Consider the following 26,153-nt stretch of genomic DNA (forward strand, 5'->3'; position numbering starts at 1 on the left):
TGTCAGATGCCCATCTCAACATCTTTACTTACCTCAGCCCAGAACACCTGACCTGCAGCTCATAAGGCATTTCCTTTATAATAGAAATTAAAGAAACTCCTCAAATTTGAAAGTCTGTAAACAGAAAATGCATAACAACATTCTTTCGTTGATCAACTAATGATTTCAGCACTAATCCTGACACACAGTATTTGTACTGCACTCTCGCATGATTGTTAGATTGAGTACGAGTGGTTAGATAGCATTTGCAGACTCAGGTGAACAGCTGTGACGTCAGTTCTCTGCAGACCTCAGGTCTGTGTTTCCTGTGTACAGTTGGATATCATGTGGTCAAACCCACGTGCTTGTTCATCTTTCACTCCTAATTCTCATCCAGTGCACAGTCACCCCCCACACACTGACACATCCTTACAGTCACAATCCTGACCTTGTCAGAGCAAGTTAGTGTGAAGTATTTCTGTCAAGTGTGTGTGTGATAGAATGCACTGTATATTCATATGTGTACGCTGATTGCGAACTTTAAATGCCTTACAGCGAGAAAACGTCTGACCGTATTTACCAGGCCCACATACACCAGGGATGTCTTTCCCCCAGTGTTACAGCCATTTCACAGCAGTTCCATCATACCCAGGGCCAGTGATCCAATAATCCCAACACCTCCGTGACACCATACAGTTGGGAGGGGATGAAAAAAGTCAAGGCCGTGCCAAGTCTGTCGGTTTTTATAGCCATCACACAGGCCCTCTGCCCACCCCTCATATCGACTTCTCTCTCTGTTACAGAACTCATTGAATTTACCACTGTCCTTCTATCCAGCATTATTTATATTCGTATTAAGCTATATGTTCTCATATTCAGAAAATTACCCTGAAACTTCTAACTGAGTTTCCTCTGTCTTCTGTCCTTCTCTGAATGTCACCACCACCCTCCCCATCTCTAATCACCTCTCCAGCCAAAAAGGATCAGGACGGCGGCGATGAAAAGAAGCAGCCGCAGAAGAAGAAGGTGAAGGAGCTGAAGGTTCTTGACTCCAAGACTTCACAGAACCTTTGTAAGTCCACAGATGTCCATCTGCTTTAAAACGCCTCACACTGCTCTTTAAATGCATCCACTGAACACCAACACACTAAAGCGTGCTCAGCTGGGTCCTTATCGGTTTGGCTCTTAATTGTGTTTTCTCATACAGCCATTTTCCTGGGATCGTTCCGTCTCCCTTATGAAGACATCAAGAACGCCATCCTGGAGGTTAATGAGAAGGTCATCACAGAGTCCATGGTCCAGGTACAGAGTTCAGATCTGCCCCAGTGCTGGTATATAAGGCTCTGTATATATAACCATTCATGTTTGTTCTAGCTGTATAGTTTGGGCAGTGAAAAGTTAGGTTTCTTTGTTTTATTCTCTATGTTGCCTTTCAGAGAAGAACAGTTTAAAATGGAAATACACAAGTCTTTTTGCTTTCACTTATCATTATGAAGTAAATCTTGATTGTAAAGGGTGATGGCCATAGAATAATAACACCACGGTTTCCCAGACGTCCATTTATTACTGGCAGTCTGCCAAGATTAAAACATCTGTTGTTATGTATTGATTTTATATTTTTGGAATTGAACTATTCATTAGGAGCACTTCTGAAATATATTTACTTTTATTCATTGGAGCACAGAGCCTACTCTGGACACAGAAGTCAAACTTTTCCCTTCATTGCACTGGGTCTAAAAGTTTGCTTTCACTCAAGAGGATGGAGCTTTTGATTTTCTAAGTAGCTATCAGTTGCTATCCCAAGTCACCAAATCGTATCAATGTAAATTCTCTGAAGTTACTCTCCTCAGTAGTTGAAATGGTGAACGATGGAACAACTGTAGTGTGGGAAACATAATGCAGTGTGTCCTGTGTTGCTGGTAGTTGGTAGGTTCTTAGGAAAACGGGAAGCGAGCCGGTTTTCTTAGCAACAGCAGCGCCAACAATAACACTTAATAGAAATTCTAGAAGGGGAAAAGTTGTCTGTTTTTAATTAAATGTGTATAAAGCTTTTCTCAGAATCATGAGCAATTATAATGAGAGGGGAAAAAAAGTATATTAAACTCACAGTATATCCTAGTGATTGCCAGCATCTGTGCCTCTTGATGTGACATATTTAATGTTAATATTTAAGTATTGTATGTACTTTTATTTAACCAGGAACTCTTTTGAGATACTTTGTTTTTTACAAGCTAGACCAGGCAGCAGAAGATGGGCATCACATAATTGCGCAAGTGCACATGAACTTTGGGGTCTTCACACACTGACTCTTAAGGGCTACTGAGCCCGCACACTGACTGTCAGGGGTCAGTCACATTAGTGTCTCCAGATCCTTACAGTCCTTGTCCGTGTTTTTTGTCATGTAGAACATGATCAAACTGCTGCCACCAGCAGATCAGCTGAACGTCCTCGGAGAGATGAAGGATGAATATGACGACTTGGCTGAGTCCGAGCAGTTTGGAGTTGTGGTGAGACAATATAAACACAAACAAACACAAAACTGAAAATTTTGTTTTTGAAAAATCAGTATAGTTTGAGCTCGCAGCTGACTTGGACATGACTAACCACAAACAAAGCTGTGAAATCAGTGTAATTGCAAATGAGGTGTAGAAAATGTAGAAGTACTGGGACAGTCATACCATTTTCGACATATTAGACACAGAAAATCCCCACACTGTCAAACACAGAGTTCTTTGTTCAACTGTGGAAGATGTGAGTAATGAAATCCTGTTTCACACCACAGACAACTACACACACGCACACACACACACACACACACACACACACACACACACACACACACACACACACACACACACACACAATCTGTGGCAAAAGATATACCAGGAATTGGTCCCTCTTTTCTCACTCAGATGTCCTGCGTGAAGCGGCTGATGCCTCGGCTTCAGGCCATCCTGTTCAAGCTGCAGTTTGAGGAGCAGCTGAACAACATCAAGCCAGATGTGGTGTCTGTGACTGCAGCCTGCGAGGAGCTCAGTAAAAGCCAGAACTTTACCAAGCTGCTAGAGATCATCCTCGTCGTGGGGAACTATATGAATGCCGGCTCCCGCAATGGAAAGGCATTTGGTTTCTCCATATCATATCTGTGCAAGGTAAAATAAGGTGTAGACATAGTATATGAACACTCAAAATGAATGAATGAATGAAAACTCGAGTTTACCTGCTGGTGTGCACACCATGTAACCTGAGTCCTTGGCAGGTTTGATTCTGACCTGCATGCCTCTGCTCAGCTTCCAAAAACAGAGAGTAAATGGATTCATAGGTACTGCCTTTAGTCTTACCTTTTGGATGAGTTGTATGCCACTGAATTACATAAAAACTGGGTCTCATGAGAGTAAAGCTGTTTCCCTAAAGGAACAGTCCACCCCAAAATCCAAAACATACATGTATATTTTTCTTCAAGAATTTTTGAGACCCATAGTCTCACTCGACAGCTGTTTATACATATCTGTAAACAGAGAAGTGCAAAGCATTGACCTTTTCAGTGTGACATTTTGAAATCAATTCTTCTCCCAACAAGCTGCGTGACACGAAGTCAGCTGATCTGAAGCAGACCCTGCTCCACTTCCTCGCTGATGTGTGTCAGGAGCAGTATCCTGATGTCATGGGCTTTGTAGATGAGCTCATCCACGTGGAAAAGGCCAGCAGAGGTACACGGGACATCATACTGATCTGTTTACATCTCCATTTCTACATAGTATCATCCATTACAACCCCTGGTTACACATTACATTCTACTTATTGATAGAGCGTGCTCTCATTTTTATAGTCATTTAAAAAAAAACAAGTTCATTATAGGCTATGTGTATATGTGCTTTGCGTCATTTTTGTTTCCCCTGCAGTTTCCGCTGAGACAATTCAGAAGAACCTTGAGCTGATGGGTCGTCAGATCAAAAACCTGGAAAAAGATCTGGAAACTTTTCCTCCTCCACAAAATGACAAGGACCTGTTTGCTGAGAAGATGTTGATATCCTTTTCATTCAGTTACATATTTAATATTATTATTCAGCAACTGTTCTGTTTATCTGTAAATTTCATCTATAGATCTCATCATCATAAATTATGATTTTTATGTATTGTTCAAATACAGAGATATATATGTTCTGCATTCCTTAACACCATGTATCACAGTTTCATTGGTACTGCCCGTGAACAGCATGAGAAACTGGATCTGCTGCATAAGAATATGGAGAAACAATATAACGACCTGGGGGAGTACTTCGTCTTTGACCCGAAAAAAATATCCATCGAGGAATTCTTTGGGGATCTCAACACCTTTAAAAACATGTTCCAGGTGTGTTTTTATAAATGTGAATGAACTGACACCAGTCTGATCTGCACAGTGGTGGATGAACTACCTGAAAGCCATACTTGACTAAAAGCACAGACATTTTATCAGAAAATGACTTTGTCAGTAGTTAAAGTCACCTATTAGAATATTTCTTGGGTAAAATTCTAAAAGTATCTGACAATTACTGCAATAAAGTATCAAAAGTAATTTTATGATATTAAATGTACCTAATTATTGATATTAGAATTACAAGTAAATGTTGGTTATAAAAAAGCAAGCGGTCAGAATTTTGAGAATGACATTTACTGAGGTATCCAGTAGCTCAGTTGGTAGAGCTGACGCCCCGTGTACAGAGGCTGCGTCCTAGCTGCAGCTGCCACAGGCCCAATTCTGGCCTCAGCCCTTTGCTGCGTGTCATCCCCTTTCTCTGTCCCCTTTTCACGTTCAATCTATCCTGTCAATAAAGGCAAAAAGGCTATTAAAATAATCTTTAAAAAATTATGATGTTTACTTCTTCACAACATACAGTACTTTAAAAATGGAATGTATATTACACTCTTTTGCAACTGGAAGGATTTGAAGACCAAAATCCAGATTTTCCTCCCGTCCTTCCCTATTTTGTAGTAAGTAACTAAGATGCTGAGGGGAAATGTGGTGGAGTAAAACTATACATTTTATTGAGGAAATGTTTTTTGAGTAAAATTGAAAATTGTCAGAAATGTAAAAACTTGAGAAATGTAAAGAAACTCCCAAAAATACTTAAGTACTTTATAAAGTATTATTACTTTCTTACATTACACCACTGGATCTGGAAGTGTGGTTTTCAGTCTTTATCCACTAACCGTAAATCAACTCTTACACACACACAGTACAAAGATACACACAAGTGGAGGCGACAAAAATTTGACAGCTGAAAGATGAAAGATTTCTTTCAAACCAGGAAGAGAAGAAACGGCCGCACACCTGTTCATATTGACATAATAACGAATGAAAGCGACTCCAAAACAGTTAACTTGTTTTACCAGTTAATGTGGATAACTGCCATCCACTGGTTTTGAGGTTATGTTTACATACACAGATATCCATCAGATCCATCATACACCTGCCTTCTAACATTGTGATTAAAAGAATCACTCTCATTGATTTCCCACTAAGTTATCCACACCAAAAACTCACATTTGCATGCATACACTGTCAAATGTCTTTTTCTCTGTCTTTGCCTACCAGCAAGCAGTGAAGGAGAATCAGAAGAGGAGGGAGGCTGAAGAGAAGATCAAGAGGGCCAAGCTGGCCAGGGAAAAGGCAGAGAAGGAGAAGGAGGAGAAACTCAAGAAGAGCCAGCTCCTTGACATCAACGCAGGTCACAATTTTTGGATCATATGTGTTCACCTGTGTGTGACTGAAAGAAAGAGAAACACTTCTCTCAGTTTGTATTTCCCTCAGACTCCAGTTGGGGGCAGTCAGAGTCCATGCTTCTGTGGAATATTTTGTGTGTGTGTGTGTGTGTGTGTGTGTGTGTGTGTGTGTGTGTGTGTGTGTGTGTGTGTGTGTGTGTGTGTGTGTGTGTGTGTGTGTGTGTGTGTGAGAGAGAGAGAGAGACCAACCCATCAGTATTTATAGACCAGAGTTAATCTAATGTTGATGACCTGTGTTTTGAAGAAGAATAAGCTCCACAGAAACTGAGAACAAGCAGGACATATATAAGGAACTGCTTGACCTCTTTTCACCACTCTGGTGAACGGGAGGATTTGCCTCCATAAAAGAGAACTGAATGATGCCTAAATCTCTTTATCATCAAAAACATATTTCCACTCTTCTATGAGATGCTCTTATACTTTGAAAAATTCTCACAGCATATTGTCCTCTGTAACACACACACATATTCTCACTCGCTCGTCCTCGTATACACACAGTTAACACTCAAATCCTGCCTTGCAGACACACATTTATGCACAGGCACTTTTTCCCTCCATCTCTCAGACTGTGACCTAGTTTCAGTGCATTCCTCCTCTCTCTGGCTCCAGTCTTTTTCTCCTGGGACTCCACAGTTCCATAGCCGAAATTTGCTACAGCCTCAGTGCAATCTGTGTATGTGTAGGCATGCATGTGTGCTACAAAATTACTTTTCTCTTCTTGTGAATGTTTGTTTTGCTTTGCCTATGAGTTGGAGAATGCTTGTTTTGGCCAAAGTGTTTCTGCTTTGTGTATGTGCGTGCGTGTGTGTTTGTGTGTACGAATGTGCATTTGTGTGTCTATTTTGTGAACCTCTTTTACAAAAGTCTTCCTGGCCTTTCTCCTAGTGCTCCATGTTCCAGCTGGCTTCTCCTCTCCTCTCTCTTTTTGCTTTTGTTCCATCACTGCCTCTTCTTTTTTTCCTTTCCCTCCCCCCGTCAAATCATTTAAAGGGTACTTAAAGACACAGCCAGCACCGAGGCTCCACTTGGAATATTTTTTGCTTGATGTTAAGAGCAGACATTTTGTGGTAGAAAGTAAGTTAGTCAAATTTCATGTTCAGTCTCTAGAGGCATGCTTGAATGAAACATAATAGTGCTTCACAGTTGAGTGTGTGTGTATGTGCACTACTGAGCGAGAGATCATTTACATACAGGTGGCATATTTGACTGCCCCTGTAGGCTGGAGTCATCCAACACCCCCCTATTTAAATTCAACCCTGTACAAAACTACCATCCACACACCTGGTCTTTGTTCAGTATTTGTTTATAACCATCATACTGGATGGCTTATACACAAAGGCTGTTTTCAGCCTTTTACTTTCACACGCTCACATCATCCTTGTTCCCCTTTTTCTTTCAATTCCCCACCCATCAACTCACATACCCTCGCAATCTCATGAATGTTCCTCTTTCTCCTTCTGTAAACATAATATCCAAGTTGGTGGTTAAACCCTGGAAGGTCAGTGTGTGTTTGCACTTTGTGGCCTTGTCATTCCTCTGTGAGTCAGACAGACAGACGCTCACCCAGTGGAGCCTTGGTTTGCACATGTGCTAAGAATGTGATGTTAGTTGTTGTGAATAACTGATCCTTCAGAGACTCTTTGTAGATTATTGCTTATTTTATCTGTTGGTGATCAAATTAGCAGATGGACCACAGCAGGCTACTTTGCATGGGAGCATTAAAACAACACAGTCATACACACATCACGCTAGAAGAGAAATACATATTGATAGAAAAACAAAACCTTTGCATGTTCTATAAGATACATATCTATAAACTATACAATATAAAGAATGTACCACAGTACACTTTAGACTACTAAAATACAAATTCTAAAATATAGAATATATCCATAGGATAGCATAATACCAATATGAATATTAAATGTGCAAAAATCTTGAAGTTTATTTTTAGGAATGCAGAGAGGCAGAGTGGGAGAATAAGATGTGCAAGGTTAATGAAGAGCAAAACAGAGTGACGATTGTTGGGACAGAAAAATGTAAAGCTGACAGTGTTCTTCCATGCATAAGTGAGATGTTGCACAGAATTATTAAGTTATTAAGTGTTTTTACTTGGCTTTATTCGGCTCTCATGAAACATGGACATTCAGGACATTCAGTCCACATTCACCATCTGTGCTTTAAGTAAGAAAGTGCAATTTGATCTGATGAATACTGTCTACCACTAATGAAAAATCCATCCCTGGCTGTCATACACTCCTGTTTGGAAACATGCCAGGCTACTCAACAACATTTTTTCTTATTTCTACAGCTAGGTGTCAGTACTGCCTGTAAAAGATTGTGTGAGACCGGGTGTTCTTGTGGCAAAGGGTGTGCGCATGTGTGGTTTCCACACCCACTTAGATGCTGGCATGGGAACTGCCACTAGGAGTGCTCGTGCTCCACACAGAGAGCAGGAGTGAGGGAGTGGTGTGGGGGAGGGAAGGGAAAAAAGGGTAGTAGGACAGCAGATGCTCTCCCAAGGATTATAGTGTGTGGTTGTCTCTGAGAAAAGAGGGTAAGAGGAGGAGAGGAGAAAAGCACATGGTGAGAGAGGGGATGAGATGGAATAAGCCTGGGTAGCCTGTCTCACCTCAGGCCACTGTGAAAGAGGAGCAAGATCAGATCATGGCACATTAGGAATATAGAAATTCTGTCATCAACCCCCTTGAACACTCTCTTTCTTTCTCCTCACCTTCCCCTTTCTCTGTTTTCCCTCTGTGTTTGCTCCTCTCTTCTCTGTAAAATTTTCCATTCATGTCCTCCTCTGTCAGTGTGTGAACGTCCATTAGGGGTGCTACTGCTCCACACAAGATGTTGCCCTCTGTTTGTGTGTGTGTGTGTGTGTGTGTGTGTGTGTGTGTGTGTGTGTGTGTGTGTGTGTGTGTGTGTGCCAGATAGAGTCTGTCAATGTATGCGCATCCAGTGTGGATTAGATCTAAAGAGACATCTTTAAGAGCTCATGATCTAATGCCATTACACTAATTTATCCGTCTTATGTTCTTACTCGCTTCAGTCAATACCTTGCTGTTTGTTTATACACTATACTGTAGTTGTGTGTCTGTGGAGTATGTGTGCGTGCTTGTGCTGCTCCCGTTCCATGTCATTGTCATACTGATTTTGCCACCACAGTTTTTTAGCCCATTTCAATATTGATTTTCTATTGGTTGTCAATAATAACACCACTAAACAGATATGTGTTCTACTGAAAAGTCATGTGATTTACTAGAAGCACATGATTATCAACAAGCAATTGAACCCTGGGGTTTTCCCTGTTATTAGCCCCATTAGTTGTTGCTAACAAACCATACACTGTAAAGCCTCCCTTTGATAAAAAAAGACTCTCATATGACTTTATGACATAGTGTTTCCCTCGGCCACACTCACACAAAAACACTAAAGTGCTGTATGTATGATGCTACACAGTGTACTGGTCCTGGGACACTCTAATTTTAGTTTGGAGTTCACTCTGTCATCAATGAGCCCGTTTTATACACAGCTGGGTCATTGTTTAGTCCTTCTGTTGCCTCCAGTACATACTCACAAATAGGTTTGTGTGTCTGTGTGTTTCCACCAGTAGTTCAAGCCAAGCATGTGATTAGTGTGAGTGGAAATGTGCCAGATGTGTTTCCCCGGAAGGAGAACAGCACGGTCGGCATCATTCTGATCCGTCTGTGCAATTCCAGGACATGGACGTGGAGGGGTGTATGTGAGCTGTGGAGTGTGTGAGAGAGACTTTCTCTGACGTGACAGGCAAGACCACAGGCCATCTGCTTCATGGCTTACTGCAGGATTAGATATAGTGTGTGTATGTGTCTGTGTGTGTGTGTGTGTGTGTGTGTGTGAGAGAGCAAAGCTATGTGTGTTTGGGGGTTGGGGAGGTGACGACATAAACCTTTAACCCCCCCCCCCCCTTTTTAGACTCCATTCAGGTTCAAAAAGAAATAATTAAAACCATCTGCCTAAGCTCTGAGCTGTGCCACTGAATCCTGCCCAGCAAAACAATCATGACAACACACACAGTTGTACACATAGGAGCATTGCCGTGGAGCCCCCACCCACTGGCCCCCCCTCCCCTGATCCCTGATTTTAGAACCACCAGACATTGAGTCTGTGCAGTAAATGTGGATGTAAACAAAAACACAAACAGCAAGACCACCCATACAAGCTTTACCTGTACATATATACAGAAGCAAGGTTCCTTTCCTGTCAGCACCTTTTTTGACTACAACACACAATTACTTATTCATTATGTAGTATTTCGATGTTTATGAGGAGATTTGGTCTCAGTGGGAGTGTCTTTTCATTAAGGTCCGTGTTTGTGTAATAGAGCTTATCTCTCAGAAAGTGCAGTGTGTAGCCCCCAGCAGAGACATATCTGAACTAGGTCACTGCCTTTCTGGGTTAATGTAGCTAATTTGCCAACGTGGCCACGTGGCTGGTAAATAACCTCCCTGCCCACGTGTGTTGGTGTGTGTCAGAGAAACAGGGATAGATATAGGGTTTAGAAAAACCATCAATTACTCCCCTGTTGCTGGAAAAGAAAATTGGTGTATATTTCAGTGTTGTACTGATTTAAAATCACATCTTTGATAATAGAAAAGCATGTGTGACGTAAATAAAAGTTACATTGTGACTCTATGTGTTGATTTAACCCTTTGAAACCTGAACAAATTGTCTTGATTTTTTCAAAAACCTCAGTAGTAGAAACAAGTTGAGAGCTACAAGAACATGGCCTAAAATGTAGCAAAGAATAAATAAATAAAACATGTTAAAAACACCACAATAATAATAATTATAATAACAATAACTGATTGATTTATATTATATAAATCAATCAGTCCTTTATTCCAGACTTAGGGTCCATATAAAAAAGACAAACATTACATGCAATGATAATAATAATAAAAAATAAAGATTTAAATGATATTTACATATTGATTTCTAGATATTTTATTATCTTCTAATACTTTTCTTTGTCTCTTTTAAAACTAATTTTCAGTTCTTTTTTATTTTCCTAATTTCTTGCAACTTGTGGAACATCTCTTACAAAGATGCTTATTGTCTTTTTAGCCATGTTTCAAAAGAAATCAAACCAATTAACACAGATATCAAAGGTTTAAATGCATGTGGAAGCCATCTGAATGCAGCACTAGAAATCTGATGTTCCAGGTTAAAAAGGGTTGATTTAGCATTTGTTGGTGCATTGCTGATTGTTATGTTGTGTTGTTTACAGAGGGTGATGAAACTGGTATCATGGACGGCCTGTTGGAGGCACTGCAGTCTGGTGCTGCTTTCAGGAGGAAGAGAGGACCACGGCAAGCAGGTACTCATTCAGCAGCAGAGTAGTAAATCTTCACTCAACATGCAGATGTTTCAAAGTGTCATGTATAACCTGATTTACAGATTTCTGTTTCCACTCACACACTTTTGAGGTATTCGCACTCTACTGAAACACGTGAAGCATATGAGATGCATTTATTCCATCTCTGTCTTCCTCTCTGTTTCTATGTTTCTATCAATACACAACAACAGATTTGTTTGTTTTCCCTGTGTGTCTGTGCCGTCTGTTGCATGGCTCAGAGACTGTGGGTTGTGGTTGTATTCTCTGGCCAGGGTTACAGGGGGGCAAAGCCAATTCCACTGATGGTTGGCACAACAACAAAAGAAGGGGGTGGGTGCCAAGGGATGGGTGTGGACACCAGTATACTTCAGAGAGGAACTACTGGTGAGAGTGTGGTTGTGGAATAAGAAAATATAAGTGGAATAAAAATGTAGAGCTAATATAAACCAGAGTGTGGGTAGAAAGTTTAAGGAAGTGAGTGAATGGGCGATATGCAAAACATACTTGGACAACTTGCTATAGTATAAACAAAATATAAGTAATGGGAAGTAGACTTGTTTGCTTCAACTTATCATTACAAAGTAAATGTTGATTGCATAATGTGTAATGGCTACAGAAGAATGACATCCGTGTTAAGATTGGTTCCCTATAAGCTTTGCTTTAACAATGAGATGCATATGAAGGGAAAATGAAGGCTCAATTTGTAGCGCAAAGACAGTGCATCAACCATTGCACAACCAAAACAGGAAGAGGATTGTATTTTTGTTTTCCTCTGCAGCTACAGGTAGCCATCTCCACTGACATCAATTTAAATTCTTTGCCGGCATTATCTGTTGCAGCAGAAATGCTGAATGGTTGACCAAATGAAATAACTGTGGAAAGCAAATGCAGTGTGTCCTGTGTTGTTGGTAGTTGCTAGGCTCTGAGGAAAACGGAAAGTTAACCAGTTGTTTTGTGACAGCAGCGCCAACAATAATACCACTTGGAAATGTTAAGGGAGGAAAAGTTGAAAGTTTGTCTGTTTGCACTTTGGAGTCACCCTCCACTAAAAATGTGCATTGCTTATTGTACCTTAACTTTGAAGTTTGACCCTCACTGTGCAGAATGATGCACGTACCATCAGTGTATGTTTTCAAATTCATCTACTGAAGAGGGGAAGTTTGTGCTCAGCTTTTAACTTTGAAATTCCTTTTAAATAACATGAAAAAGAAATGTTGGAACAACTTTATTTTTACGACTTTTAAAATGTGTTTTCATCAATATGGTAACTTGTCATTTAGTTGATTGGCACATCTTGTTGATGTCGCTGACTTTGTGTTAGTATGGTTGTTGTGCCTCAATTCACAGGCCCTACAACAGTGAAGTGACACCGAAATGCCGCTTTTGTCTCATACACAACACTCTCTCTGTTGCCTTTGTAGCTTGCCAGAAATCCACAGTCGGGTCTTCCAGCCCCAGTGATTTATTTATGCTCGTCATAGTTTGACTCATAGGCCATTCCACTTGTGCTAACCACAGCCCATCTAACTAGTGGCTGCGCCTTAAACTTTTTGGGCAGAACTCACCCTTGTGAACTTTGGTTCCACACTATGTGGATATGTCGACATTACGTGTACTCTGTGTGCAGCTGCATGCACCAGACTGTGACCCTTGTACTGCGACGGTTCAATGTTAGTACACAAAACATTATAGATCTAGTGAACACCTTTTTCCCATGATTTATGGTAGCATTTGAAAGCCAAGCTCACGGTTAATGAGTACAAGAAATTCTCTTAGAAAATCTTAAGTATCCGAATCATTTGACTCAAAATCTTTTTCCATTTATATGTTGGAACAAAGAACTAGAAGCACTGTTTCTGTCATTACTGGACCAGCCAAAGGTCCATGTCCTGTGTATTAGGACATACTCCTGAGCATTAATCCAGTATGTATTGACTTTCATTCAGGCCAGGTTGTTCAGTGTGTAAGCGCAGGCCAGTAATCTAGTTAGCTACTTATTCTGCTGTGTGTCCCACTGCCCAATCCAGTTACATTCACTTATTGGAGCCTAAAGTGAACTAAATGGAAACTAAATTTTTTCTGTTTTTAAACTTGTACATGTACCACATTTTGTGGATCGTGTGTTCTGGTAAAATCATACAAATGAAAATGGGGCAGTGTGAGCTGTTAGGATAGTAACTTTGTAACGTGATATCTTGTGTTAGGAAACTCGTGTGTAGCTATGTGAGTGGGAAAGTGTCCACTGCCCCTTAACTGAGAGAGAGAGAGAGAGAGAGAGAGCCTGTGTGTGTGTTTATTCACATGCACTCATGTGTGGGTCGAGTATTCACACATAAGAGGCGGGAGAAGAGTGTGTGCAACCCAATACCTCCCTCAATAGAAGCCAGATGTGAAGCGGTGTTCCAGAGTGGAATAGCACAGAGCTGTAGGGCAGACTGCACTTTCCTTCTTTTTTACTTCTCTCTTTCTGTCTCTGTCTTTTGTCTTTCTGTCTTATTTTAATTACTAAATGCATTTATGTAGCGTTTTAGCTGTAATTGTCCATAGTAATTAAAAAAAGCGTTATAACAAGCGGTCCTCAGTGGTTCACTAAGTCACACTGAGAAAATGGCTAAGTGCAGCAAACTTTCTTTAATCACACACAGCTCAGGCTCATCACCACTAAACTGACTGAGACAACAGTAAAAGGAGGAAATGGAGGGAGTGGGGGAAAGGAGCACTGTATGAGAGAAAAATGGGGCCCACTTGAGGGCTCAGTCAGTCACCCATAATACAGTTTGGCCACCTCACACTCCTAACAGGAAATACCTTAACATGCATGTCGGAGAGAGAGAAAAGGGAGAGAGCGCCTTCGTCCCCACACACACTTGTCTGTGGTAGGAGAGAGAAGGAAAATATAAGTGTCTGTATGTATCACATCTCTGCTCAGTGCCTCCTCCCTGTCTCCTCTTTTCCCTCCTTCTTGTCATTTTTGTTTTCTTTTGCCAAAGTTCAGGGTTTTCCATGGCTGATGTGGAGGGTGTGAAGCCCTGCTGTGGTTTTTAGGCAATCTCTGCTTTTTTAGTTTATATTTTCGTCATGCTTACAAGGCTACTCCTTTCCAGTTAATCTGCTTCATACACCCAGGAAGTTCTTCGCCCACACACAATAGGAGTGTGTCTTTGACTGGTTGGTTGAGTCAGAGGTCTTAATTTAGTGGAGCTGAAGTAGGAGGGGGCACATCCTGATTCTAGCTCTACTGATATCTGGCACTGCTGGGGCCACAGACAGCTTGTATGAGCAAAAACTCCTCTTTCCAGCTCATGTAGGCATGAAAAGTACTTTTACTTTTACTCTATGTGTAATGTGTTATACATTTATACAGTTTGCTGCATAAAGAGAATAAATGTGGATAGGGATATTTAGATTTGAGGGAAAATCACCTCACTAAATGTATTCTGTGCCAGTTATAAAATAATCACAGTTGGAATGTAACTATTACATTTACCCAAGTACAGTACTTAAATGCAGTATTTATATGTTATGTAATTTTATACTTCAACACCACTACATTTTGGAAGCAACTATTGTTCTTTTCACTCCACTACATTTAATTTAATAACTTAAGTTACTTTGCAGATTTAGATTATTAGGACAAAATATAATCAACTAATAAATTTGGATATATTTTTATCGATTAACCCAGGGGTCTTTAAAGTAATTAAAATTAGCTCCACTTTTACCAACTGTTACATTAAAGTGATGAACACTTTAATGCATCAATAATAATGATCTAATAATATAATATATATTATTCTAAATGGGCCATACTGCACACTGGGTACTTTTACTTTGATACTTGAAATATAATTTGATGCTGATATTATTAGGAGTGCGAATGCTGGACATTTAACTTAATACAGAGTATTTCTACACTGTGGTATTAATACTTTTACTGAAGTAAAATAATATTTTTTCCACTACTGATGATAACACAACACAATATCAAATAACCACAGCTCTTGAAAAAAGTACTTAATTTTAGATGTCATCATGTGGCATCATTTTGGTTGGATGTTTCCTCATCCCTCTCTTGCTGATGGTGAGATGTAATATGTCACCAGCCCTGAGGCCAGTTGCTCATTTAATCTGATTGTAATTACTTTTCCATGAAGTTAAAATACAATTGATTTGAACTTGTGGTGTTACCCATCAGATGTCACGTAATGAGTCTGCAAACACAAAACAAAGGTTCATGCGCTTGAATGATCTATAAAAACACAAGTGGAGGAGGGGTCATGGTTTCTCTTAGCAAGGGATTACAACATCACAATGAAGGCAAACATAAAAACAGGAGTTTCAATTGTACGATATCCCAAGAGAATCACATTAATACATTAACAACACATGTTGAGACTATAAAGGTCTGCATTCAATGTTGCTATAGGTATTAATCAGGAATAATGTAACTGTCAAGTTTTCCCATAAGAGATGATAATACATCTGGTAGTATTAATGTTAAATATAATAAGCAGTACATAAAGATTTCCACCAAATGTGAAAAAGTGTCTAATTATTAACATGTCAGTCAAAACACTAGTGAAGTTGGTACTTTATGTAATACACAGGGAGTTCGTTACCTTTCACAGTGTGTTTAATCTGGTAGAAGAAACTTGCTGTCTTAAATTTTTTGTAGCACTATTCAGGACATTAATATAGCAGCAAACACCCATTTGCTATTGAAACATTTAGTGGAGAAAATGTGTCCTGATCAGAAAATGAAGTCACACAGTCTCTGTGTATTTGTTGTAATACAACCTTCTCTGTTTGTTGTTTTGGTAGACGGTCTGATGGTGCTGCATGTCTATTTTGGTGGGGTCCTTAAAGCATCGTTTAGTTGTAGATACAATTTGAGATATATGTAGTATGTGCAGGTAAAGTGGTTGATAAAATGCTAATTCATGCATGAAGCTACTGCAGCCTGTAACATTTCGACTGATCAGTTACTCTGTATAGCTGAGCACCCAGACGTTTCATCAGAGGGCGTTTCACATCACTGTCTGTACCAACATGCGTAGTGTCTCAAGAGTGAGAATTTGCTTTTTTATTTGCTGTTTGTTAAGGAAACGATCAAATATGTTTGGTAACAGTCAGCTGGTCCAGATGAGGTCAGGAGCAAATGAGGGCTATTAAACAAGGACACAGTAATCCTTTCACAGCAGAGTGGGGGCGTGAAGACTCACTTGGCCCGAGGCATAGTTACAAAGTTTGACTTTATCTATTTTTTGTCACACAAGGTATTTATAGTTCAACAAAGTTCAGTTCAGACAACTTTACTGGTCCGAAAGGACAATTTATTTGTCGCGTTACCCAGTCTATATCTAACATCATTAAGTAGCCATACATACAACATGCAAAAACTCAAAAGAGTCACAGGTGGGGCAATTATATGTCGGAAACACTGGTCAACGAAAAAATAAATCCTACTAACTAGGATTTAAGCTTAACAGTCTGCAGGGCAAACTTAATTGTGCAAATAAAGTTTCATAATAAGTTGTTTTTTTCTATGACTTAAAAAAAAACACTTTTGAGGACAACCTTGTGGAGTGGCCTATTGTATCAACAGTGTATATTTGTTCATAAGGCAACACAAAATAGAAACATTAAATAAATAAGAGGTAAAAAAATAGACTGTTGTAGTTTAGGGACAGTGTGCTTATTATGCATCTACCTGCTGCAGTTTTTGGTATAAAATCTATGTTGAAGCTTCACATGAATCTGTAGGAAAAGTTCAAATAACAGAGAAATCTGATTTCAACCAAAGAATGTCAAAGATACCGTCTGTCTCATCCCCAGACATCTGAGCTATTGCCTGTTGATCACTTTACAGTAATTAAAGTTTCATCTAAGAACATATAGGGGTAATTGTACTTCAAATTTGAGTCACTTTACCACAAATACTGGTCACTGAACTATTTTTACATTCACATCCTCTTTCAAATATATTTACAAGTAACTTCCATTCACATAAGAGGTGTAACATGTGGATAAAGCTTGAAAAGTAACAATTTTACATTAAACATTAATAATGTGACATATTTTGTAACCACTTGCTGGGATTTTTGTTAGTGCCATGTAGCTGGCTTCTGTGACATCATACAGTAAACAGAGATAGGCTGAAACATAATATCATCAAAATTTGAAATTGTCAAATGCCAAACACTGCTCCCAACTTTTATGATAACCTTAATTACAGTACGTTTAATAGCACTCGCACTCTCTGCCTAAAAAGAGTTAGACTTGTATTAACGCTCAAATATGTTATAGATGTTTTATGTGGTTTTAAAAGCATAATTTTATGATGCTGTGAGTGTATATCTACCATATTCTGATATAAAACAGCATATTTGTTATTTTATTGTTGTTGTATATGGAGCTAGTAACCACTATTGTGCATGTTTTGGTCTTCATTACGTGGAGTGTGTCTGTCCCTTCCCCTCCTCTTTCTGTCTTCTCCTCACAGCTGTGGCAACTGCATACATCACTAACTTTATCTCAAAGGACTTCTAAGGGCCTATTGATTGTGTTGTCATGCTTTTTGTGTCACAGCATTGTGACTGAATGGAAAGCCACGAGGCTGCGGTGGCTATACTCCACCTCACCTTTGACCTGTACCTCAGCTCACTGTGTGTGTGTGTGTGTGTGTCTGTGCTGGTTGTATAGAATGAGCAGACTACATGGGGTATCCTCAGCTGTCTGCCCTCCGTCTGTCTCTCCTCCCCCCTTCAAAAACACACAGACAAAACGTACACACCAGATGTTTGCATGCCGATACAAAGAAACACATATGTGTTTGCATACCAATACATGCACCCAAACAGACACGTCGCGTTCCAGAGGATAGACAGCCTTGCACTGTTTTTCAAACACTATCACACCGTGGCTCTCTGTTTCAGAGAGTAATTCAAGATCTGTCCGTCCTTTTGTATGAACAAACACTTGTCAGCTCAGCTACATTAGGCTAATATGTGTGTTTATATGTTTAAAACAATTAAAGGGCAGTCGTGTGTAGAGGAATGACGTGTTGAAACACTCCCTGTAGACCCATCTGCTGGGTCATGACCCTTGCCAGAACGACCAATCCCAGTAGCAACTAGTTGACAAAGCACCAATCACAACAGAGAGATGGAGATAAAGGGGATAGCAACAATAGAGGCACACGCTGGCTCTGCAGACGGTCTGCTCCTACACAAAAAAAAGACTCCTGTAGAGATCTGTGATGTCACAGATGTTCACACAAACACACACACACAGGAGGAGATAAATTAGACCAATAGGAGAGCACTCATCAATCAAGTCATTACTGAAACGGTGGTGATGTCACATGCATACTAAACACTCACAGAGACAATACACATAGCCACACATGGCCACACATGGCCACACATGGGCACCAGTTGCGCCCAGTGGGTGACATAAAAGGCATGCCTGCACATCAATACTAACCCACAGACACAAGCTAATAGTGGTGCCACATGACGTCACTCTTCCCACAGTCCTCTAGTGCAGAGCATCAGTGTGTTATGCAGTGTGGCCTGAGGAGGGCGATATGAGTCCCTGCTAAGCTGGAGACGCTGATGGAGGTTCAGCCTACATCTGCAAACACACCATCATGATAGTCGTGGCACTGTTACCATGCTGTCACGTGACTGTGGCTTTGCTGCAGCTGCTGCACTGACAAAAAACTAAGGGAGGAAAGATGGCTGCTTCCTTGCCGTTGGCATCACACGATGCTGAATCTATCTTAATTAATTGTCGTGCAGGTAGTAGGTATTCTCTGTAAACCTCAACAAAGCTTAGCTTTTGATGTTAAACTGCCCCTCACCAGCATGGCTGCAAATTCTCTCCTCACTCTTCTCCCCGTTTCTGTAATTTCCCCTCACACGATCAGCACACACACTGTACAACAAAGCCTTCTTTCCCTCATCAGGCAGTCATTATTTAGTCTCCTGGAGTGTAATTTGTTACAGATGATCTTTTCACTTCACTCTTTCTGCAGCCTATCGCCCCTTCATTTGCAAACACACTCAGTCAACCTCACGCCCACCAGTAAACAAACCCCTAAACGGTCTTTGTTGTCTTGAGAACCGATGTCTCATTTCCTACTGCTGCACACACCAGGCTTCATGCCAAGTGCATGGATCATTTAGTCAACATCGCAGCTAGTTTCTGGATACACATGCTGAGAATTTCCTATGTTTGTAGTGCCACGTGGTAAAGAGGTACTCCAGTGATTTTTGTATTGCAATTCCACAAGTGGTCAAAATTGAAGCAGCAGAGACAGAGATATCCTGACTTTTAGCCCCTGGTGTGGGTCACGTTACAACATCTGCACCCTACATTTCATCATCAGTTTTTTTTATTCTCAGGCTTTACATGACTCCTTCCAGAGCCACATAAGACATGTAACCACTGTTTACAATCTGACTGGACATGGCGAGAGATTATTTCTTAGTTGTGTTAGTTTCACCTGAAAGTTACAAGATTGTTTCACTTAAGTTCACTTTCAGTTTCATTTCCAGTGGAAGGTAACTTAGCTGCTGGAGCTGCTTTAGAAAGCCATTCATTTAGGGATAAGTCGCAAGTCTGCAACTTATGCCACATTTTCTTTACTGCTTCTTGGTCGACAACTCTCTAAAGCCTTTTGATGGATGCGGACAAAAATCAGAAATCAAACCTGCAATGAAAACTTAAATGACGGACAAATGTTTCGGAGTCAGTGTGTAAACAGTGTGCTTGACACAACAGGAGGTTGAATTTATTTTTAAACTTGTGATAATTCACATCGGAAACTTAGTGTGCAAAAGCCTTCACATTTACTAAAAACTGAAGTGAAAACTATTTTCCTCTTTTATAAATCAAAACATATATTCCTCTTGACCTGATTTACATATGTAGTTGGAACAAATACAATTAGACGTGAGCGAACTTTTGAGAGATGGAGTTGCATGTGGCTTATTTTGTTTTTTCATGGGATTTGTTGCCAAAAGGAAATATATAGAACATCGCCAGCCTTATTCTTCATGCATTTTTTTTTTCATATTTTGTCTGAGATATGCTTTGTTTGAAATTATCTTGCTTTGCTCATTGAAACCTGTCTGTTAGGTGACGTATTTGCTTCTGAAGTGGTTTCAGATCATGAATTTTTACTATAGAGTACTGTGCAAAAGTCTGAAGTCACCATAGATTTTCTTATTTTCTTACAAAGATACAACAAAGAATACAGAAAACATGTACAGTACATTAAAACACCAAAAAAGTCAGAACAAAATGGCCTCCTCAGACTGAAGTCAATACTAAGTGTGAAACATGGAATAAAACCATAACAAACGGCAGCTCAAACAGTCATTATTGAGCTTTGGACATGTCTTGAATGCAGATTAATATTGTAAATCTTATATTGTTTTTCCAAGAGAGTTCAAGACATGCTAAACGGAAAAGGAGTTTACACTGAATCCTTTCATCTTTATCCTGTTGAAGTTGTTTTCCTCTCAAATATTTGTATTTAATACTGTATATATATTTCTTGTATGTTGTGGTTATATTTTCGTATAGAGACTACTGAGAAATAAATATGTATGACTGTTATAACTTTTCTAAAATCACAAAGTTTAAGGTGGCCCGAGACTTTTGCGCAGTAATTTAAACGTGGTGAAAATTTGCACATCTTTTCTGAGAATTTTCTTCTTGATACTTTAATCTACAGGTTTCTGTCTAAATTCATCTTTTTTCCCATGCTGCCTGCAGTGACACAACCCTCTGATCCTGACTCTTATAGCCCTCTCTTCCTCCTCTCTGTCTTCTCTCTCTGAGGGAGTGGAGGAGGATGAGAGAGGAGCTGGGCTGACAGCCTTTGAAGAGCTTTTCTCTACGGGTTTGATTTTTTTTCTTTTGGGACAAACTTGGCACAGTACGCATAGAATAACACCCACACTAACGCACACTCTTTCTCTCGGTTTTTGGGTCATTTGCATAATTTCTAATTAGTAAGTTTTTGAGTAAAGGAGAGAGGTTTGACAAGGAGACCAAAATAGATATGAGGACATATTTGAGAGCTGGCAGAGAGAGAGAGAGAAAGTGTTCCCATGTATTGGTGTTTGTTAGAGATGAAGAGTGATCTGTGCACCTCTCCAAGGAAAGTGTGTGAAATGATGATTTGACACCCCAGCTGTCTGCACTGATCAGACCAGCTGAGACTCACCAGTCAACTGTGACTCTAAATCTTCAAATCCTCCTTCTCCTCTTTCTCCACAGACTCAATTGTGTCATTATCACAGCTAGTTCTGGAAACCTGTTCGGTAACTCGTGCTTTTTGTGTGTGTGTTTCTTTCCCTCCTTCAGAACCATGTGTCAGGTCCTGGTTTGTTGTTTATGTCACCATGGTTCATTTGCATGTGTGTTGCTGCTGATTTGCATCATGACAGCGGATTGATCTGTTTTTTCCTCATCAGTAGCAGCAGGAACACATTACATCCGTGTTTGTGAGTTTATGATAACTAATGTGTCCTGTACTGATGTTAACCTTTTATTCAGAGCCTCCGAGCTCCGCGCATACACACAAACACACAAACACAATCTCCCACTGACCTATATAATTCAAAATGGCCGCTGCCGCACAGCTGTCCTCCCACACAGGAGAATGAAGAGTGGTAAAGGATTGGGGGAGGGTGGGGGGGGTAAAGGCAAGGCTGTTGCTGCTGGTGTGTGAGTGTGTGTGGGAGGAGGAAATAACAGAGTAAGCAGGTAGAAGAATAAAAACGACAGCATCCTCGGGGCACAATCTGTCACACTCGCTCAGCTTCTCTCTGCGTCCCTCTGCATCTCTTATCCTTCCTCACTGCATCCACTATTTGTCTGCAATCTATTTTACTACTTCCTTCCATCATTTTTTTATAGCTCCTTCCTCCTCTTACTCAATCTCTCCACCCATGCTCATCTCATTTTCATTCATCCCTCCCCCTGTAATCTTCCCACAGCATGAATCACTCTGCTCTTCATGGTGTCTCACTCCTTCTTTCTGCTGCTTCACTCACCATTCCTCCATCCCATCACTTCCTCTCCCTCTAAAGTCTCTTATGCCTCGTTTTTCTTTCCCCTTTTCCTCACTCTTACCTCTTCGTCAAGATCAAGTTGAGTCTAATCTGACATTAGCAGTGAGTAGCTCCAGATGTTACAGTAATCCACACACAGACGCACCATTAAGCCATTTGTGTGTCATGGTAATGCATGTGTGTGCATGTTGGACATAAAGGGAGCATCCATTTTGTGTTTTATCATTCAAAGCACAAGTCTATGGTGTCCTTGGAGGCACATACTTGTGACTCTGTGTTCAGTCAGTGAATATGTTAAAGGAACAGTTCAGCCCTAAATCAAAAATGCATCATTCCCTCTTACCTGTAGTGCTGTTTATCAATCTGTATTGTTTGGGTTGCAGAGTGTTAAATATGTCGGCCAGCCACACACACAAAAAATATTTGAAAAATTAAACAGCCATATCTCTTCCCAGAAACCAAGACCCGGTTACTCAAGATAATCTACAGACCAGAGGGATTGGGTACCGAACTCTGTATTTTTGCCAAATATCTGTCGTGAGAGAAAATTTGGGTGAAAAAGCCGGGTTTTGACAACAGGCAGAAGTGCCATAAAGTGCCCTGAAGCCGAGAAAGGTAGTCACAGAGCCCCAAGGCTGGGAACAGAGCACCGAGTCGAAAGTTTCATCTCTAGACAGGAGGCGAAATAGCCACAAAGCCAACCCCGGAGCTCCAGCGGTCGCTCCCTCAGTTGCTCTGACGGTTGCTATGATGGCCGTTTCGTCGCCTTCCCAGTGAGCCAAAAGTATCGCTGCAGCACCAATCTGCCTTAAGGTTTTACATCTGATATTCTTTCCCATATTGTTTAGTACTAGCCAAGTATCACTTCTCACCTAGCACCACTAAGATTGCTGATGTTACGGCTCAACCGAGGAGAGCGCCATTAATGTTTACGTCTTGCGCTGTCACAAGTGCGAGCCTCTCACGCGCGCTTCCTCTTGCGCGGTGATACGGTTGGCAGCTGTAGTTCAGTAGAAGGAAAAACAGTTCCTTCATGAAACAGAAACACAAGGTCTGTAGATGGTCTTGGGTAACTGGATCATGATTTCTGGAAAGAGACATTGCTGTTGAATTCTTCAAATATATTTTTTTACGCTTTGAGCTCCACAAGCAGAGTCCCATTTAGTTCCATTATATAGTAGAGAAGGCAGACATCTTTATGGCCGAGATATCCAACAGTCTGCAGCAGAAACCAAAACAATCTACATTAATAAATAGCACCACAGTTAAGAGGAAATGCATTTATTGTTTTATTTTGGGCTGAAATGTCCCTTTAAGTTTCTGTCTGCTGATGTATTGTTTGGCAGAATGACATATTTTTACATGAGTCTCGTGCAAACATCAGATATGTCTCTTCATGGCATGCGCTGACATATCTGCATGGACTTGTTATGATAAACATTACAGCCGCTTTCTTTGTTTATCTCACTCTGTGTCTCTCTCTTCCTCAGCCAACCACCGACGAGCTGGTCATGCAGTGACCAACATCCTGGCCAAAGAGCTGATGCAGGAGGACACGCCTTCATCCAGCAAACTGCCCACTAAGAAGAAGAAGGCAGAGGAGACAGACGAGCCTAAACTAGAGGGAGCTGAGTCGTTAGAGGAGTTACTGGACGCTGCTCCCACTCGGTCCAATTAGGCATCCAGGGCAGTAAGTTTTTTACTCTCAGAGTCAGTAATATCCAAACGCAGATGCATTTCATAGCCATTCCAGGGGCCAATATCAATCTGAGATTAGCTCACAGAAAAAAAGTCTGTGTTTCTCCAACCCTTGTCCTACCATCTTTTAGGGAAGCATTGACTGTGTCTTCTGAGAGGACAGGGAGTGCAGAGGATGATTGCGGGGCTCTCACCTCAGCTGCAACCCCTCGATGTCCCTCATCAACCTTTGGATCTTTGCCGCTGTCATAAATGTTTGCTTTCTCCAGCACGTGCACATATCACTTCATGTATTTTTTCTGTTTCACTTGATTCGCCTGTCATTCATCAAACGGCATCTTGAGCGATTCCAAAGACTTACTCAGGAGGGATCCACCCCTTTTTTTGCGGTTATTTCCAAATCCCAAATTTAGACTGGGAATGTCTGGAATTTGGCACATCCTACAGGTGCTTTACAGCGCTTTCTCTGGATGTTCCAGGCCAAGACCACATTGCGCATTTTCACTTTTTTTTTTTTAAACCCATGAAACATATTGCTTTGTATTTTTCTGATATACTGTATGTTACTGTTTGTACATGTTAATCATTTTTTCTGTGTTATTGAAACAAGTGCCAACCAATACAAATCCAGTCTTTTCATTTCACTCCCAGTCACAGTTTGCACTGAGCTGCTGTGTGCGGACCAGGCCAACAGCAGTCATCACCTGGGTGTTTCAGTGTGTTTTGTATTTTAGGGATTACAAGGGATTTAGTTCACTGGTGTGCATGCTTAAGTTAGATTTCACATAAATATGGAGATAATTTACACAAACATGTCTACGCTACCACATGTGCCCACAACAGCTATATAAAGAATACTTGCTTACATCCACAAACATTCCTATAAACTCAAGAGGGACGTGGAGATAGATAGGAGGAGAAAGTTCTTCCACAGTCAGTAAACCAAAAAAACTTTCTTTTTGAAAGGGTGTTTCCATACATGAGCAGTTTACATGCCTCTGTGTTTGTGTGTGTGAGAGAGTGTGTGAAGTAAGCGGCCTAAATTTAGTTTTATGTGCACACTCAACTTCCTACATGTGTGTGTGCGTTTGTGCATTTTGGTTTGGGTGCGTGCGTGTGTGTTGCCATCTGTAATTACTGTACGGTACCGACCATGCTGTCATAAATCCTAGGTTTCATAAACAGCTTTGTGGTCTTTCTGCTGAGGATATAGCACACTGGAAAACTGCCCAAAAACTGCTGAGACAAGTACGTGTGTGTGTGTGCGCCTGTGTGTGTGTGTGTGTGTGTGTGTGTGTGTGTGTGTGTGTGTGTGTGTGCGTGTGCGTGTGCGTGTGCGTGTGCGTGTGTGTGTGTGTGTGGTGTTCACCCACTTTCCCTCCCACTGAACTGCAGCAGTAGTTTCTGAATGTCTGGCCTTGCTCTTACTTGTATTCAGTAGCCATCAGCATACATGTTGCCATGATGTTGTGGTTTAATATCTGACAGGAATCCTGAGAGGTGATGTCAGCTGCTCCATGCAATATTTATAACTATGCAAATACAATACTGTAGTGTGTGTACTCCAGCCCTGAAACCCAGCCAGCCTCAGGATGCAAAAACTACTAGCTAGACTCTTATTGTCTCAATAGACCCACTGATTCAAGATTAGTGTGTTATTTTGCCTGTGAGTGAGGAAAATCTATGTAGCTTCCAACGTTAAGCATTGCAGGAATTAAAGAAATGTATATTTTCTCAACAACACCAGCTTATTAATGACATCTTCTGTAAACAATTGACTGTCTCTGGACGTGGTAAAAAGAAATTAGTTTAATAATTTAATCCAGTAACAGAATAATCAGGTAAAAAATCCTACACACTGTTGCGCCTGCTCTCAAGCACTGAATGTGTCGAAGCTGTTAAACCACAACTGCTGTTTTATCACTCTGCTCGTCTCCTCAGGTGGACAGTGCCAGGTGACTGTGTGTACCAGATACATGATACTCAACAATAGGGAGAAAAAGATTTTAAAAAGGAAATCAGATTATCACTGGAACATTTTGTTTTCTAATTTGAGTCATTCCTTTTGTTCATTAATTTTTTTTAATGAGATTGTTTTCTATGTGAATTTTTACGGTTGATTATTTTAATGTATTTGAATGGAGACAATATTTTGTTTTTTTTGCTCTATGTATACAGAATAATGCACATAGTCATTCTGTTTGCTACACAAGAACGATTAAAAGTGTCTTAAGTAA

At 40.5% G+C, this 26,153-nt stretch overlaps 1 protein-coding gene across 2 annotated transcripts; it reads left to right on the plus strand.

Moving 5' to 3' along the window:
- The first annotated feature begins 903 nt into the window (after positions 1-903).
- Positions 904-26,153, plus strand: LOC148188898 (protein diaphanous homolog 1-like). Of its 2 annotated transcripts, XM_088081078.1 has the most exons (11): positions 904-1,051; positions 1,187-1,281; positions 2,385-2,486; positions 2,892-3,131; positions 3,560-3,689; positions 3,882-4,006; positions 4,169-4,333; positions 5,558-5,690; positions 11,021-11,110; positions 23,709-23,908; positions 24,048-26,153. In XM_088081078.1, exons 1-10 carry the CDS (start codon positions 913-915, stop codon positions 23,894-23,896), a joined length of 1,407 nt encoding a protein of 468 aa, XP_087937204.1. In that variant the 5' UTR covers positions 904-912; the 3' UTR covers positions 23,897-23,908; positions 24,048-26,153. The 2 variants fall into 2 exon arrangements, with proteins under 2 accessions (XP_087937204.1, XP_087937203.1); XM_088081077.1 differs by having other exon boundaries at positions 23,709-26,153.

This window comes from Plectropomus leopardus, chromosome 8 (assembly GCF_026936395.1).
Source record: "Plectropomus leopardus strain MGB_pleo_1.0 chromosome 8, ASM2693639v1, whole genome shotgun sequence".
NCBI classification, from domain to species: Eukaryota; Metazoa; Chordata; class Actinopteri; order Perciformes; family Serranidae; genus Plectropomus; species Plectropomus leopardus.

Coding starts and splice junctions, on each gene's coding strand:
- LOC148188898 (XM_088081077.1), top strand. CDS start 913: ATGTCACCACCACCCTCCCCATCTCTAATCACCTCTCCAGCCAAAAAG. Junction 1,052..1,186: donor CAAGACTTCACAGAACCTTT/GTAAGTCCACAG, acceptor TTTCTCATACAG/CCATTTTCCTGGGATCGTTC. Junction 2,487..2,891: donor CCGAGCAGTTTGGAGTTGTG/GTGAGACAATAT, acceptor TTTCTCACTCAG/ATGTCCTGCGTGAAGCGGCT.